Source organism: Daktulosphaira vitifoliae, unplaced genomic scaffold, assembly GCF_025091365.1.
Source record: "Daktulosphaira vitifoliae isolate Bord-2020 unplaced genomic scaffold, ASM2509136v1 Scaffold_4, whole genome shotgun sequence".
Lineage (NCBI taxonomy): Eukaryota > Metazoa > Arthropoda > Insecta > Hemiptera > Phylloxeridae > Daktulosphaira > Daktulosphaira vitifoliae.
This window is the reverse complement of record NW_026099575.1, coordinates 16,996,378-17,014,853: the sequence shown is the minus strand read 5'-3', so window position 1 is coordinate 17,014,853 and position 18,476 is coordinate 16,996,378. Positions and strand designations below refer to the sequence as shown.

The following is an 18,476-nucleotide window of genomic DNA, read 5'->3' as shown; positions in this document are numbered from 1 at the left end:
ATTTTCCTTAGTCATTTGACATTTGACTTGTGATGCTTATTAATTTACGAACTATTTTATTATTCAAAGAGTTATAGTAAGCAAAGACGTACTGAGGTTTAAAACTTAGCATAGGCCCAGTAATAATTATTGTAATTTGGAGCCATAGTATGCATAGGAGCGTTTTAATAACATTTTTTTTCGGTCATTATTAGAAAATAAAACATTTTTTGAAGCCCGGTGAAAGCGCTAGGCTGATAGTAAGTTTTTCAATGTATCAACTGTCAACTAGTATAACAGTATACTGTTACTATTCAAAAATTTACATCATTAATGTGTCCAGTTTGAACTATAGAACTGAACCTAATCATTATCGTTGACACAACTATTTCGTTGCGTCTTCACGGTGAACCCTTTAACTTGTGCATTTCGTAATCCCTTTTTGTGTAGTCACAGTTGACCTTGAGTATTTACTCGTGAACAGCGTTTGGTGTAACTATCGTCAACAACCCCGTCGGCTTGAACTAAAAAGATCAAGAAATCGGTAAATGAAGGTACCTACTCATCATCACCCCTTCCCTACTCTCTGCACCATGACCCTAGTGGTACATACCTGAGTGTGTGCAGAGTGTCTAATTTTACTTTGCGGCCATTTCTCTTTAAACCGTATAATATCCACCGACGGTCGAGATGACGATAATAATATATGATTGCTTACCGCCGCCGGTTTCTCTCCCCACCCGTTGTACTTGCGTTTTTATCGTATACCCGTTGCCTGGTTGAACAGTACAACACTAGTATTATGCAGTGTCCAACACCGACCGGTAGCCGGAGCGCGTTGGTTTCGGTCGAAACGGGTTTCGCGTATGGCGCGATAGTGCGTGCAAAAATATCGCCCAAAAAATTCTGTTGGTTTTTTATTTTCTAGAATATTTTTTTCGCGTCGTCAACCTAGTGCTGCGCTCGGTGTTATTTTTGAATGGGTGTTTCGGTTTACCGGGAAGTGACTATGACATCAACTTCTGGGGCGATGGCGGCGGCCATGGGATCGTCGTCCACTACCGCTGCTAAAACATCCAACGTGCTCATGTGCCGTCAATGGTGGAAAGTATGTTGGATGTACGGTGATCAGGAAAAATATTACAGACAATTATACGGAGCTGCGAAAAAATCAGCAACTTCGCCATCGGCGGGCAAAGGAAACGGCAAGACTACCGTCATGGAACTTCAACAAATGTCGACCTTTTCCTTTGCCTCACCTCCTCCAACTAACTATGGACTTGTCGATAGGTTAGTTTCATTAAAAGATAATTTATCCGAAAAAAAAATGTTAAATATTATTTTTTAACATTAGTGATTTGCTTTAGTGGCGGCTATTACATGTAATCAATTATCAAACGGTGACAACAATTAGAATTTATTATTCTTCAATGGTATAATGTATTCAGTAGATCTTATAAAATGTTATAAATAAGTACTTTAAACCGTTAAGCAATTCTCAAAATATTTAAAAATTTTCTCAACGTTATAAGTTCACTTGTATATTTCCTATTAGGAACTTACACTATTTTCATGTTTCAAAAGTGTTAACAAATTTCAGCTGTAGAACATTTTAATCGATTATATGGTTTTATACTTTTTCTTGGTTAACGCGAATCTTAAAAAGAATTTAATAGTTCCATCAAACGAACAAGTCGCTTGTGTGGAATAATTTCTTTACGACATTTATTAATTCGTTTTTGTATCGCTATAAAAAATATGAAAGAGTTTTTGGTGCCAAGTGCAAAATAAGATTAAGTTGACAATTTCGTACTGTGGACAATTTAGATTACGATAAATGAATTTACACTTGTGTGTAGGTACATAGTGTTATTTGTTTACTAGTATAACTGGAATTAAGAACGTCCATTGACAAACAAATTGGTACGCGCGCCCTCGTTACGGACATCTATTCAATTTTATAATCTCGAAGAAATCAAATTACTATTGTTATCGTCGACGTATGGTGTTATTATCTTGCAAGAACAGTTATTTAATTTCGATTTAGATTGACTTGGTTGCTTACGCGCTGTATTCATTTCATAGGCACACATGGACGGCGGATAAGTTTATGTTGAATCAATTTCAGTATTTTTTTTTTTTTGAAAGACTCTGTATGGTCCCGATACAAGATGATTGTATACATGTGGTTTTTGGCCAAAAACAGGAACTGTGTTTAATGTACAGGAAACCGCTTGGATCAACATCCTCCGCTGCTGTTACATAAGATTTATCTCCTGTGCATTTCTCATTGTTATCTCGACACTCGATCGAATTTTGCAACTTGGATGGAAAATATTCATTAATACCGGTTAGCAAAGATCTACTGCTACAATTTCCAACGCAAATCGTTCGCGAGGTGTATTATTATAATACGTATTAGCCATTTGCACACTTCGACCCGTTTGAAATTAATTACAAGTGACACTTTTAAGGAATAATGTATCAATGAACAGCCGTTGCGTCACCGTTTTTAATTCCATACGATCGACTTGAGTGTATTGAACACTTGTACGTCTCGTCGAAAACCTACGTACTTACAAACAAGTCAAGTCCTAAGTTTTAATTGCGCGCCCACTACGAATCTATACGCTAACAATCGTCAGTACTTATGCAAATAATATATTATTGAGGTTTTCTACCCTACACCTTATGTATGCGTGTCGCACTAAGAAGAATACTCGACTTGGAGAGCATAAATCGTTTAAACGCAGACAATGCATTAAAATCGATTGAATGAATCTGGTCATAAAAAACCAAACAACTAAATTATATTCGATTTGTTATCACGAGATGCAAATTAAAAAAGCACGTCATTAAATCAATACAAAGGCAGCTTGTTATAGTTTATCTGATGCCTGTCGCTTGTTTTTGCTAGTTTTTCAAGAAATAATACGAATAATAATTGTAGTCGTTTTGTTCGATGCAAGACGGTTGTGAATAATAAAATTTTATTTTTCAATATTTTAGGGTCTACCATATACTTGATAACCCAGCGGAATTATTTTATAAAGTCCACGCCTACAACTACTGATGCTGTTGATGCTAGCACCCTCTTCTCCGGATAGCCTCAAGCAAACAAAATATTATCATTATTTTCATAACGCTATATCTTACTCTCTCCATCTTGGATTATCTTTAATTTTATATTTCGTTCGTTAGTCGACTGGAAACTACTTTTTCTCTATAAGTTATTTTAATATTAAATTTTATGTTGAAATTTCTTAAAAATTCATCATCATTATTCGTCATAATATTTTGAAAAATAAAAGCAAACATCTTAGGGGAGATTTTTTATAAATAATATTATTTAGCTCATACCTGTATCAGATAATTAAAAAATATTGATGATAACCAGTAATAAATAGGTTGAAATGGCAGAAATACTAATGATAAAATAAAAAGATTATTTTTTAAAACTCGCATATTTTAGCTTCGATGCGAAGCGGAGAAGGTATTAATTTTACTATGATGTGTTTTTTTTTTATGTCTGTTGCCACTTTTTATCAGCTCTCACTGGACCGATTTTTTTCAAAAATACGTCAAAATATCACAAATCGTATCTAGTTGAAGACATTACCCTTAAAAATTGAAAAAAATTCCCTCGTTCCCCGCAAATGGGGGAAATATCCAAAAAAATTACAAATTTAAAAATCGCTAATTTTCGAAATTTTTTCACTTTTTTTTCTTAAAACTTCCATAACTTTTTGAAAAATCAACAAATCAACATAATTTTTTTTTATACTAAAACCTTAGATATTTACCTTTCATTTGATATCATTTTTTTGAAAATCTATCACTTAACCTGCTCATTGGGGGGGATTTAAAATGGCAACTTTTTTACAAAAATTAATTTTTTCAACTTAATTTTTGAAAATGTTCCGGAAAGACTGCGTCCTTTAAACATATATCAAATTAAAGCTTATTTTATGTACTACAAAATGAAAAAAAAAAATTTGTCCCGACACTTTTTTTTCTACATTTAAACGGCTGCCGTAGTTAAAAAAACACTATTTTTGTGTTAAAATTTTCGATTTTGGATTTTAAATTTTCAACTTAAAAATGCTATAACTTTTTGAAAAATGTATATATCCGCACAAATTTTTTTTTTCTAAATACATTATAAGTACATCTTTCATTTGACATACTTTTTATTAAAATTGGATAATTTTTCCTTATATAGGGGGCGTTCAAAACTTAAAATATTGTAAAAAACAAAAATATTTTTCAACTGAACTTTTGAAAATGTTCCGGAAATACTGCGTTCTTTAAACATATATCAAATTAAAGCTTATTCTATGTACTATCAAATGAAAAAAAAAAATTTGTCCCGACATCTTATCTTCTATGTGCAAATGGCTGTCGAAAATTTAAAAAAAAATGTAATGTTTGCGATAAAAATTACATTTTATCGGGATGTTTTTTGTACTTAAAACTGCCATAACTTTTTCAAAAATGAACAAATAAAAATAATATTTTTTTGTATTGAAACCTTAGATATTTCCCTTTCATTTGATATAATTTTTTTTGAAAATCTAACACTTATTCTGCTCACTGGGAGGATTTAAAATAGTAACTTTTTTACAAAAAATAACTTTTTCAACTTAATTTTTGAAAATGTTCCGGAAATACTGCGTCCTTTAAACATATATAAAATTAAAGCTTATTTTATGTACTACAAAATGAAAAAAAAAAATTTGTCCCGACGATCTATCTTCTATACGCAAATGGCTACCATATTGAAAAATATACTATTTTTGTATGATAATTATGGGTTTTGTATTTTATTTTAATAGAAGTTGATGTTGCTTTTGCAATTATCCATCAATTTTTTAAAATTAAACACTATCTACAGATTTGCATCGAAGCGTTTCTTATGATAGTGATTTTAATCACTGTCAGATTAAATCTATACTGAACCCAACTATGCAATGTCTCCACTATGCCGCGACCCCACTGTGCTACCGTTTTTTTTTATTGTTTTATAAAAAACGATTGAAATATTATTAATGTTATTAGTATCTTGATTTTTTAAATACAAAGAAAAAACGTTATATGTTTGCAGTTCTTAAAAATATTTTAAACTTAATTAAACAGTTCTAAATGCTCAATATTATTAATAAATACAGAAATTATGAAGATAATAATTATATTTAATATTATAGAATTGAACAATTTCATTTTAGTGTAAACCAAAGTTTCAATAAATATCCATTAAAATTAAATTAACCCAATAATTATTGGATTCATTTTATTTCTTATTAACGAAAAAGAAACGGATTAGTAAGAAAAAAATTTTAATTGAATATAAACCAATAATTTACATATGTATTAATATCTAATGAAATTGTAGTCATTTTTGTGTACTCGATGTTGGTCAATCAACATACTCATAATAATAATTTATCATACATAATAATTTTTAAAAAAATGTTTGTTACTTTTAGAACTTAACTATGAATTCTTTTTAGGATCCTTAAATGTTCTTTCTACTCTCAGTAAATAAAAAAAGACATTATAATAAATTCATTTTCAATTCATTTCTAAAAAAAAATTAAGTGATTAATAGCTGAATACATGATTATGAATGCTCGTATCAGTTTGTATTTCAAATAAATTTCAATTTAAATGAGTAATAATTTAATTGAATTAAGTATATATTGTTCAAATAAAAGGAGGTCCCGCGATCGATCCCCAGGTTTCTCATTGATGGTGTCTGGTTTTTGGCGCAAGTCGGCCATAATACTCGTCTATAGTTTTTATTCCAGTTTGCATGCAGACCATCCAATTCTGATAATGTTTATTTCGAAGGTATAAAATGATACAACTATTTACAATTCAAAGTTAATTAAAAATTTACCTGCGGTCCTTTGCTCTGTTTGCATAAATATATATTATGTTTGCTTTATTTCAATTGTTATTTAAACACTACAATGACAAAAACAAAAACTTTGTCAATTTAGTNGCGGTCCTTTGCTCTGTTTGCATAAATATATATTATGTTTGCTTTATTTCAATTGTTATTTAAACACTACAATGACAAAAACACACTTTGTCAATTTAGCATTTGTGGCGATCTATGTATACTAGTAAATAGTAATAGACTTTTCCAATTGTAGGTATACTTGATTAATTAGAAAATTAATTAAAGGTTGCCAATCACATGATTTCTGAAAATGAAAGCTAAATTATCGATACAATCTAATCTAATGAACATTGAAAACTCATTTTGATAAAGGTAATTTAATTTTTAGCAATATCGTTTGCTCTATAATTCAGTGAAACATTTCTATGGGATTAATATTGAATTTTATTACTTCGGTCGTAGGAGTAAATTGTGTGGGATACCAATTCACAAGTATAGAAAGCGTATTAATTGGCGGTTTTCAAAATCCAATAAAATATGATATTGTTTTCTCTTGAGATTGTCTTAATCGCAGCAAGCTATAAATATCCACATTCAGACTCAATAGAATAATAAATAAAGATGTTAATGTTATTAAGTCAGTTAATACTTAATTGATCTTACAGAGTTTCAAATTTGTTACCCTTAATCAGAAAAAATTTAATTCTTATACTTAAATAATTTTATGGAGTTTATTTTAAAGAGAATATATTAAAATTAAAATATATATTTGAATGCTGCTTTACTACTTCAGCTCGGTCATTAAAAATTGTACCATGAAATTTTAAAGTAAAATTTGTAGACATATACTTTTAACTATAAATATTACAAAAATATTCATCACTCCTCTTTATTAATTCCTATCACATTCTGACATGAAGAAGCATATTTAGACATTGTCATCTCATTAATATGACAGAGTAAACACGTTTTTTCTTTGATTGCAAACAGTATATTGTGTAACGAGTAAAGGCACTTAAAAGGTCCGTGTTACGAAAGTTGAATAGCTACACAAAGAGTTGTTGAAAATTATACATGAAACTCACTCTCTGTCTGATCTACGCTTGCTCGATAGTAATGATGAAATCTTCTATTCTATTTTTTCTCTTTTATTTCCATCCTACCCTCTTTTTCTTAAGATTTTAAACCTTTGTGTTTTTTTCGCTCGATTTTATTAAAAAACTCGTTTCATTTTAATCGCTCCGATATTATTGCCACGAATCTTATTGAAATTTTCAATGTTGCAAAACTATCGTTCAAAAATTTACATTAATAATATCTTTATGCAAACAAAAAAGTTTTCAACTTCAAAACTAATATTTCAGATTATGATACTAAAATAGTTAAGAAACCTCCTCCTTTGGGGCAGGCCACTACGGATCTTAATGGACTTATAAAGCGTTAAAAAAAAAATGTTACTAAAATACGGTTAGATAAGGTCCAATAGGATTTTTTAGGCATTTCATTTAATAAAGGATAGTTTTAAATGTTTTACATTTTTTATTGAGAAAAATAGATACACTGATTCACTTTTACAAATAAATAATTAGACTTATTATAGAATAATAAAGAATTTAATGTGAACATTCAATGCGTTTATCTAAGAAATATTAGTTATCCGTTGAAATATATTAATATAACTTAAAATCGAAATTTACTGAAATTTATTTTTCTTTTGAGATTTTGCTAACAAAATGTTATTCTTTACGATAATGTCGACGTTTATTCTCCTTTAAAAATTGTTAAGATTTGGCTTCCTGGAATATCAATTGATTGTATTTCACTATGTTTCATTGTTAACCCAAAGTTATTTAAGTAAAAAATGATTGCTAAAAATTATGTAACCTACACTTAATTTATAATTTATGCTTTTTGAAAATAAATATTGGAATAAGTTTTGGAATTCTCGGAATTTTTCGCTACCATTGTTATGTACATTTTTAATTGTTAAAAAATCTAACCACGCATAAACCGTTATTAACGCATTTTATACTGTCATATTTGTTCGTTTCTTTTAGTATCGCCATGTACTTGCCGCACGATAATAAGTCATCAATGAAGAATCTTGAACACGTTAATGTACACAGTGACTGCCAATTACACACAGTTCCGTCAATTTTCACATGGATGTACGGACAAAGAGCCTGTTACGATTATAGTATAGATTACAAAGACATCATTAGCCTTCAAAAAAATTTAAATGATTCTTTCAACAATTATTTATTAAAAATTAGAAAAATTCATTGGTTTTAAAAAAACAATTTGGTTCTACTTTGAATTTCAATTGAAAAAAGTACTTAAAACTACTGAAGTAAATAAACTAATGATGTTTCTAAACTAATTAAACAGTAAAAACACTTCAATATTTAATAAATACTAATTTATTCATATTTTAAAGTTTTAAGAACTTAAAAATAAAAAAATAGAATTATATTGATAATATTTATTTTATGAAAGAATTTTTTTTGAACTCAATTCTCAGTTCCAATTCATTGGGATATCGTATAGGTATTTAACCGGTCAATTAACCCCTTAGCCAACTCAACCGTGACTATGAATAGTATGCTTACAGTAATTTTTAAGTGTACAGAAAACAATTCTCATCGTCAACGATAATCGTATAAAGTTATATCCAATAACTATGTTGTTTTCATCTAGTCGTAAATCAAAATTACTTGGCCTATTTTCTCATTTCATTCCAACAACACAAATCAACTGCAGAAGTCTGCCTGCAAAACAAGCTCTTGCATACTCTTTTGGAGTACTTACCGTAAAATATACGAATCTTCGAAGTCCTTAACAACCGGTTCACTGCTACATAAGTGGTTTAATGTGGAATATTCTGCGATTTAGAATATTAAAACACCTGGAATTTACGGAAAGTTTATAGTTTCAATTCCCTAGTTGATTTATGATTTCAAAATTTAAAAACTATTACGCATCGGAAATGAGCAAACTTTTCTATAAATGTATTTTAGTAAATACTACTTTACTTAAACACGATGGCATACAATAATTTACATAAACTTTATCCAAGGTATGCAATTCATATTTGTATTAAGGTATCTATGTCAAGACAGTTTATCATAAACATCAATAAATTCATACATCACTCAAACTAGCAAAACTAACAGCACTTAGTTACAACAGCTGGCTTCTGGTTTTCTCTAATAGTTCTCTTTAACATTGTTGAAACTTCGCCAAGCGTGCAGCTTATAAGAACGAAAACAAAATTTCCCTATTTTATATCACAAATAAATCGAATAATTAATGGTTATATAGAATTTAAACCCTTCAATTGATTCATCGTTTGTCGTAAGATAATATTTAAGTGTCATTTTCTTTTGACATTTGATTTGCATACCGGATTTTAAAAGTCAATTGGACAACCGATAACGTCAATCCCAAATTTTTACGTGAAGTTCAACGGATACAAATCGTTTCTTATTTCATTTGTCTTGCTTACAACATTGTAAGAGATTTCTTTTGACGATTTCTTACAACCTATTGTTAATGAGTTTAACCAAATACTAATATTTCTTAACTTAGTGTTTCAAGTATCAAGTATTTGAGTTTTATGATAAGTTGTTTAAAATTTAACTCGTTTTCTAATTAACTTAAAGTGTAAACGATCCAAGCACGTCTAATAGTTAAATACAAACTTCATATCGCTGCAGTAGTCTCGTTATTTTAAGACGGACTTAATAATCATTTATCATAATGTTTTTACAGGACCGCCAATTAAATGGTATTATGGTTTTATTCTTTCAGTTCTTACATAATACTCAAATTATAAGAATCAAATAAAATTTATTGAATAAAATGTAGAGTCGAAACAATTTGACGTATGACCTTTGATATAATAGTATCAAATCAACTAACAATAATAGTCCAATGAAAATAAAAAATATTTTAGAGTATGTTTATAGTTAGTGATCAAACATGTCAAATTGACTTTATTTTACTAAGCTCATTCCATGGCTAGAACAACTATGTTACCCACCGCGCTATTTTCAAAGAACTGATCAAAAAATTATATTACCGATAGATATAAATTCAAATTAAAAACAGTGCATCTAATAACGTGATTGTGAGAAACATGTTTTCAAGTGTTTCACTCAAGTTCATTTACGGCTTAAAGATTTTTGCTTTCGCGGAAAATTTACTCAACAGGGGAAACATCAAACCCTCGAAACACCTTACGATGAAACTTAATTATTGTTTTATTGGATTGATCACGTACCGAGAGTAGAAATTTCACAAGTAGTAGTATCCTAGTTGTATTTCACAGTGTTGAACTTCATTGTCGAATCTCTCGCAATACTTATTTAATTGGCGAATAGAATTCGCCGGATACCATTTGTACGTTTCATATAACGACGTTCTATTGTAGTGTCGCGCAATTCAAGAACACTGTACATGTTTTTGGCAAGTAAATAATGAAAATTACCATAAAATACACAAATATACACCTAGTATGGAATTCACTTTCCGGCCAACATGTGTGGCTAATAATAATTTAACGCCGGCATTGCATTAAGCTTATCTAAACAGCCATGTATAATATCCAACCCAACCCGACTCCTGCGCTTTTTGGGACAATAAAGGCTCAAAACGACTTTCTAAACGATCTATTGTTTTCACTGACTGTGGTGAAGTCTTAGTAATTTTCATTGTCGTGCTTGAGGTATTTCTGGAATACTTTCGTTCTAAAAATATTTTATTGTGCCGACAAATTATTATCCGGGGCAGATTCAACGGTGGTGGTCTCCAGGTCTTTGCGATTCGAACAACATCATGCTCTTAGTAGCGACGGCTGCTGTAGACAATTAAGTGACCCGCGCAGGTGTCATCGCCGTCTTCATGTGCTGCAGTTGAACGTTTAGCCGAAACGCGTTAACGTCATAAAAGTAAAAGATGCGGTAAAAAAATACGTCTCGTACGACGACGTGACTGCCGTGTTGTCCAATGCGAATGTCAAGTATATCATCACTTTTCGGACACACACAACAGTTGTACCACACTAGTTCATAAAAATATTATTTTTTTAGAATAATATTAAATTAAAAAATACTTTTCGCTCTGTGTTTTTTTTTTATTCCACTCTTTACTGTGGCTCCGCTTCATACGTGATTATATTTTTCGTCCAAACACATTCAATAGTACGTCATATCTACATCTGCAGCAGTCGTTCCATATTCTCACACGTTCACAGGCATCACAATTGATGTTATTACATTATTTTTACCTCGCACGGTAGATGATGTCTTTGTATTATTTTGAATGATACACCGCAACCGTCGTGGAGAAGATAACACGTGTACGTGCCACAAAAAATAAATTTCCTCGTCGATTATTATGGTCTTTTAATTTCATCTCAGCACTACGCGGCCGTGACGCCGACACAGCGACATGGACGTGACGGGTCGTCAACAACAACCCCTTGGCTATGTCTTGTTAAAGATCTCAAAAAATAAAGATTTTACAGATATTGAAGATACAAATAATTACTAGTTAAGACATTTTACGCTAAATTTCCCATATCTTGTGGTCGTATAAAACAGCCTTTGCCACATTAGTTTCTACTTAGAGTCATTATTTTACGGGTCTGGCAGAGTGTTGGCGCCGAAAAAGTCGCCAGGGTTTATTATTATCATTATTGTGCAGCACTGAGCTACGGAATATAATATAATAATCATAATTAGAATCAGTGGATGTTGGCGGCTTAGTGTTAACCGGAGCAGATGTAATTATATTATGAAACGTTACCGTCGGTGTTATTAAGTTAGTGGAAGGAACTTGAATCGAATAATAAAATCACGATACTTTTTTCACACACTTTAATATGTTACAATAAGAAATTCTTAAAAAAGAGTTTTAACATTTGAGTCCCTTGATATCATGCTATATTACACTATACTTCAAATAGTTTTACAGAATAATTTTGTATTTATATTGCTATGTTGTATTTTTTTTTTGTTTTTAATGATTAAACTGCATGTCACATGCATCGAGCAACAGATGAATATAAATGAAGTTCACCTGTGGCTGTTGTCTAAAAATTTGAACTCATAATTTTGTTTTTGAGCAAACGCCTTTATTTTTGTGAATATTTTTTGACTAGCATCTACACGTTTTGAATACTTTATGTCTCAGCTTTGTTTATTGATTTATATTTTATTCGTAATTGCTTAAACAAAAATTTTATTTCTGACGTGTTATTTTATAGATTCTTAAAAAAATAATAATTGTAGTATTTAAATTATAATGTAAAAATTGAAGAAGCTGTAATGGAAAATCTTGATACGTTATTTATGATTTATAGCTAAAAAATTATGAAATTTTGTACGAGTATGTATGATATATATTAACATTATTATTATTATTGTACAACAATGTCCTTTTTAGTACTTTCAAATTAGTATCAATTAATCAATTTTTGCGCTGGTTAATTCATCGCGCTTTTAAATTAATTAAAATATATAAATTAGGAGGATAAAAAATACACCTCTGCTCCCCAAATCTAATTGTTAACAGTTGTTTTAAATACATTTTAGAGTATATTCATAATTTTATAAAATTTATCTAAATATATTCCTATTACCTCCTTATCTTCCCTAAGAACCCAACCTTATTACTTATAAAAATATTTTTTAATAATTTTTTTTTATAAAAATCAATGAATATAAATGATTATGTGAATGGATTAAACTAATTGGACAAATAAAAACTAATTGAAACTGATATGGTGATGTTCAAAGCAATAACGATATTAATCTCTCTCTATGTTTCATCGAACACACATTGTTCAATTATTTTACTATACTCGAATATTAATTACTTTTACTAAAATTTTACATCACACTTTTTTTATTAACTAACTACTAACATAAAAAATTGGAATATTTATATAAATTAATAATATTAATTAAATTAAAAATGAGTATTGATTGTCCGACAGCCTTTTCAATTTCTATTAGCTCAAAGTTCTAGAAAAATATTTACATTATTTTAATGGTTGACTGTTACAATTACATTCATATTAATTTTGCAAACTCTTTCGCTTACATTCAAGTTTGATTTTTTTTCGGTTCTATTCAAACCTATTAAACAATACAGGATATATAAGTTATTAAATGTATTAACCTTTGTCGGTCACTCCATTGATAGCTTAATGCCGGGCGTAATTCAATGATGAAAACATGAACTGTTTATAACAATTTTGAAACTTCTTGATTGTTGCATTAAACGAGCCTAATCGAGTTTGTCAAAATTGTTAGTGTTTTTTTAGCTTATCATTATATGTTACAATAATTAGCAGTCTTAAATGTTCCGACCAGCATATAAATGGGTAAATATAACTAGCCAACACCTTAGTATCCTCTCCTAAGTGTTACAGAGGCCGAGTGGAAGTCTTAGCTGTCGATGTTATCAACTGTGCCACATAAAATAATTCGAATGCTTACTAAATACTGCCGTAGAAGGCAAAACGGGAGCTGCCGCAATCCATCGCATTCTTTAACTCTCTGTAGGTCCTAGAACGTTTCACGCAGGTAATTATACTTATTACATGTTTGCCACTAATGCCGCCGTATGCATTAAAAATAAATGTATGAACGAATTTCGATCTAGCTACCTAATTTGCATCACAGCGTTACTTCACGAGGCAAACTGTTCTTGACTTGGTACATGTGTTTGTACGCGTGTGCAATGTGTAAGCCATCAACTATCTGCTTTCTATATTATACCGGTATAAATTATTAATGGTCTCGATCCAATGATGGTCACCAATACACACGCCACTGGAGGATCTCAATAAGAAGACGACCGCATTGCCACTTATGTACAAATAAACACATAACTTCTGTTTACTCGCCGTTCTTGTGTTGTCACTTGTCACGCAATTTGTCTGCCTTATCGAATAGTTGGTCGACACTCTGTTCGCATAATAACATTAATACAACTAATAAAAATATCGTCTGATACACGTGGTACACGAGTACTTCATAATTTACATTACATTACGCGAGATTTATATCACATTATCACATAGAACGTTTTAATATTTTACTCGTCCATTTATCTTATTAGATATTTACTTGTATATGCAAAATTTCGTGGTTTAACTATATGACGTGTTTGCCTAGACTGATTTATTTTTACATTCGTCGTATAATTTTTTCTACAACTGATCCGAATAGTGTATTGAAATAAAAATTCAAGGACATTGCACAAACCAAATCCTCTTAAGTAATTATAATTTTAAGTATCTTAAAATGGTAAAAAAAATGATTTTTTTCTATATACCAATAAGCACCCCTCCGTGTTAGTTTGTTAGTAGGTATGGTTAATTTTTAATAGCTCTGTCGGTCAAGAACTGCCGCTTTAAATGTTAATCGGTAAGATTATTAACTAACACATTAATTCACATTCCATTTATTTGGATTTTATAGTTTTTTTTTTATAATTTTTCAGTGATTAATTTGTATATTATCTATTAACAATATTTATGATTTTGTTTTGAGCTAAGAACGTACTGAATATAAACGTATTTTAATCTTTTTTTCTACCATATATTAATATTATCGCGTCGTAAATCGAAAATATGAGCACTGTTCTCCAATAATTGACAGCGAGAAAATGGATTTTTTCTTGTCCAACCGGTCATTGTAAATAACGAAAAAGGTAAAAAATTGTGCAAGCAGCTAGCGATTAGCCCGTCCTTTATAGCCGCAATTATTCATAACTCTAGAATGAACTGACCTAGTGTGAATAAATCTTCATTCAGAATAGATTATACCTAAATAACTTTACAATCATAAGATTTTTTAAAAACATACACGGACTAAGTGCGCTTACAGAGGACATAGCTCATTCTATAATGATAACATATTTCACTCTTTAAGGAAGTAATTCAATATAGTCATGTACGCAAAAACGTTACATTTTTATTCTACAACAAACATAATCACTGCATTATTGATTCATCAAACAAAAAACCAAGGGTATAAATTGTATTATTTCCGCTATGGTTTCCTTGGCATCTCTATTACTACTGTATAAAAAAACAGTAAAATAAACCTATAACTTTAAAGTTTAACAATTGGCAACGAACAATACCAATACATATGGTACACATTGCAATTCAGTGATTTCGTTATTTTCGTTTCAGTAGTATTCACGAAGTAATAAGTGTCAGACATAAATTCACTTTATAAATGATAACTTCGGTGAGAACTTATCATTGGTATGTAATTTCGAAACGCAGCAGTAATTTCCTTGATAATTTAATTGAAAATTGTTTAGTGTATAGATTTCTATAGACATGAAAATCTAGAAAAAATATCGTAAGAAATAGAATTACTTAAAGTTAAATAGAAATATATAAGTAGTAATTATTGTACTTAAAAATTAATAAATGTTCAGAATAGTCTGTATGATAAAAATTGATTATTTCTGTATTAAAGTAAATTGAAAAATGGTATTAAGAATAACCTTAAAATCCCGTTACACTAAAAAGTTATCATTTATTCTAGATCACATTGCCTGATGTTATAAAAAACATTATTAGTCTATTTATTATTGTCTAAAATTATGTTTTTACCTGTACTCTCAAATTAATTTTAAGTAGTGTTATATTATCTACCGTTGTTCTATTATTACTTCAGTGTTCAATAATTAGATGAAATTTAAAAATTAATGATTATCTTAGCACTCTTGTGAATTATTAATACTTTATAATATACTTTTATCCATTTGTTTTTGCAAAATTTGACCGTAACTGTTTCCTCAAACCTATCTAACATCTTAAAATAACTATTTTGAAAAGATGATTTTCGTGGATACTCAACATATGTTATACATTATTAACACTGTGAAAAATAGATATACTTATAAATGTTATAAAAATTCTACAGAATAGAGACACGTATAATATTCATTTATGAATTTATCTAGCTAAAATTATAAAGCAAATAATTAGGATCCCTCTTTTTGCTAAGACTCTCAGCTATATACTAATAATCCATTAGTAAGGTTATTATTATAAGTGCATGAAATTATCCTTTTTGAATCGTTATTCTGGCGACGACACCCTTTTAAAATATCACGTGATAAAGACATCAATTACATTAGTTATCGAGTATTATACCTTTTGCGGTTAAGTCTTCTTCCTATGACACATTCTCGCACGGAGTACAATTCGATTATTTTAATGTGTTAAACGAATTCATTAAAAATGAAGTTTCATTGAAGTCCTACCTAAGTTTTTTCTTTTACCTCTGTTGCCCACAAATCGAGATCTGAGACAATTCGTGTGCGTGTCACGGGCTGTCCATCTATATTGACGGGGAGACCCGGAGGAAATATAATCAATCAACCTTCATTTTCCCCCAACGGCCATTACTTCTTTATCGTGCACACTTTTATTTCCAAGACTTGTCAGACAGCTACCGAGATTATCCGGGTTCAAATCGCATAATGGCTGCTCGGGAACCGACCGAGTAACCTCCCGCTGCCTCTTGGATCGGATCGATCATTAGTCATGATCCTTAACCTCGGCGCCCCCATTAGACACCGTACAACGCCGAAAACCTATTCCTCTACTTAGCCTTTACGCCATCGAAGAAAGCTCATCGGTCGATCGCTATGCACGATGTCTTAAAATAAAATTTACACGTATTATATTACCGTTTTCTTGCTGCACATTCCGTGTAAACCACAATCGTCTTGTACTATGCCTATTGCAATAGGTAACCATTATGATAATCACACTTGATTCCTTTTGCGTAATTCCGCCGTTAAATTAACTTTATATTACACCCTTTAAAGTCTATTGTCTGACGTCCATCGAAGGTCAACCATTACCGTGGGAACACGAGCTCTTAGTTCATTTCTTCGCAGTTTGTTTTAATTTATGTTCCATCAGAACCCTCCGAAAGTTGGGAGATAACGAAACATTATTTTTCTCTTCTATTTTCTCATGAACACGACAGCTAACATTTAACGAGTAAAGATTTTTTTGTATGTAAACTAAAACGCACGTTGACTAGCGCATGTAGTGGTTCGTTTATATATTTATCACACAATAACTTCTATAAAACTACCAGACTTCTATTGTGTTGATTATTTTTATTATTCATTTACAATAAATACATCTGAAATCTCAAAAAACTAGCATGTCAGGTATCAACTAATTTAAAATAAACATAAAAAACAATCTAGTACAGTGGGGTCGCGGGGAACTGTGGACTCGAGACAAATTTCTGACAGTGATTAACATTAACATAATAAAACGCTTCGATGCGAATCTGTTAAATATTTATTTATTTATTTTTATGTATAATTATTATTATATATATTTTTTTAATATTTATATTTTTGTATAATATAAATAATATTGACGTCCTGGTGCATTTTCAAAAGTTGAAAACAGAATTTTTTCGAAAAAGTTGCGATTTTCTTTGCTTTGACGGTCAAATTGTATTAAACATTTTTTTTGATCATTAAGTACGTTTCAGAGCTTAATTCTTAAAGCTTTAAGAGCTTTATTTTGACATAGGTCTAAAGTATACAGACGTTCTAAAACAGTTTTCAAAAATGAAATAAAAAAAACATTTACATCCGTGGATGGTCTTTTTGAAATATTTTATTTACTTACCTTTATTATAAAATTCTTAAAAAAATTATACCAAAAGGTAGCTAGTTATACTCTATTATACTCTTATAAAAATTAATTACAATATAATATAAAGTGATAGTAATTTAGGATACAGAGCATTTTTTTTTAAATGCCTATATTTTTACAGTATCGTAGTTTTAAATTTCAAATTTTGAGAATTTTTTTTTCAATTTTTAAAGGCTTTTATATTTTAACTAGATTAAATTCGGGTTCTTTTAGCGTATAGATGATCAAAATTGGATCAGTGAGAGCTGAGAATTTACATGGACAGACAAAAAAAAATTACAAAATCAATATTTGTTCAACTTCACATCAAAGCTAATAATATCGAACATATATTTATAATCTTCGTAAAAATGTATTTATTATATTAACTATTATATATACAGACAATAAATTATAAAATTCGGTAATTGACGATTCGAGGTTATCGGGTTCTGGACGAATTCGAAACTCAAAGCAACAGGTAAAATTGTTGTTCGTCATCGGACTCCATCGACCATATTAAAGCAATTACCATTTGTTCCCTTCAACCTATCACAGTTCACTTAAGTTATCAAAGAGAACGGCAATTAAAAACGTTACTGTTGTGTATAGTCGCAGCGAAAACACTATAAAGGTAAAATTAATGTCTACCATCCCTTAGCAAAGTCAACTAAGAGTTCCTTACATAACCTAGTAAAAAGTCTGTATCTACATTGATAAAGGTGCTCTTTGGAAACGAACCGCTGATTAAAACCCATAATAGTCTAAGTACACTCTAAAAAATATAATTATCTGATATAACCTGTAATATTTTATTTATTATAACCTAAAACACAATGGAATTTCACTAATTTTACTTACAGATGACATATGTTAACGATTTTTATT

General features: G+C 30.0%; 1 protein-coding gene across 5 annotated transcripts in view; it reads left to right on the top strand.

Annotated features, from left to right (window-relative positions):
• LOC126905848 (protein prickle-like) overlaps positions 1 to 18,476 on the top strand; it is a 152,569-nt gene that overhangs the window by 113,597 nt on the left and 20,496 nt on the right. The window contains exon 1 of one of the 5 annotated variants that reach the window (XM_050685954.1): positions 718 to 1,269. The exons of 3 other annotated variants lie outside the window; for them this stretch is intronic. In XM_050685954.1, the coding sequence (XP_050541911.1) occupies positions 959 to 1,269 (311 nt within the window). In that variant the 5' untranslated portion in view covers positions 718 to 958. Of the gene's footprint in view, positions 1 to 717; positions 1,270 to 7,933; positions 8,053 to 18,476 lie in introns of those variants that run through there. One more of the 5 variants, XM_050685956.1, reaches the window with a different exon arrangement.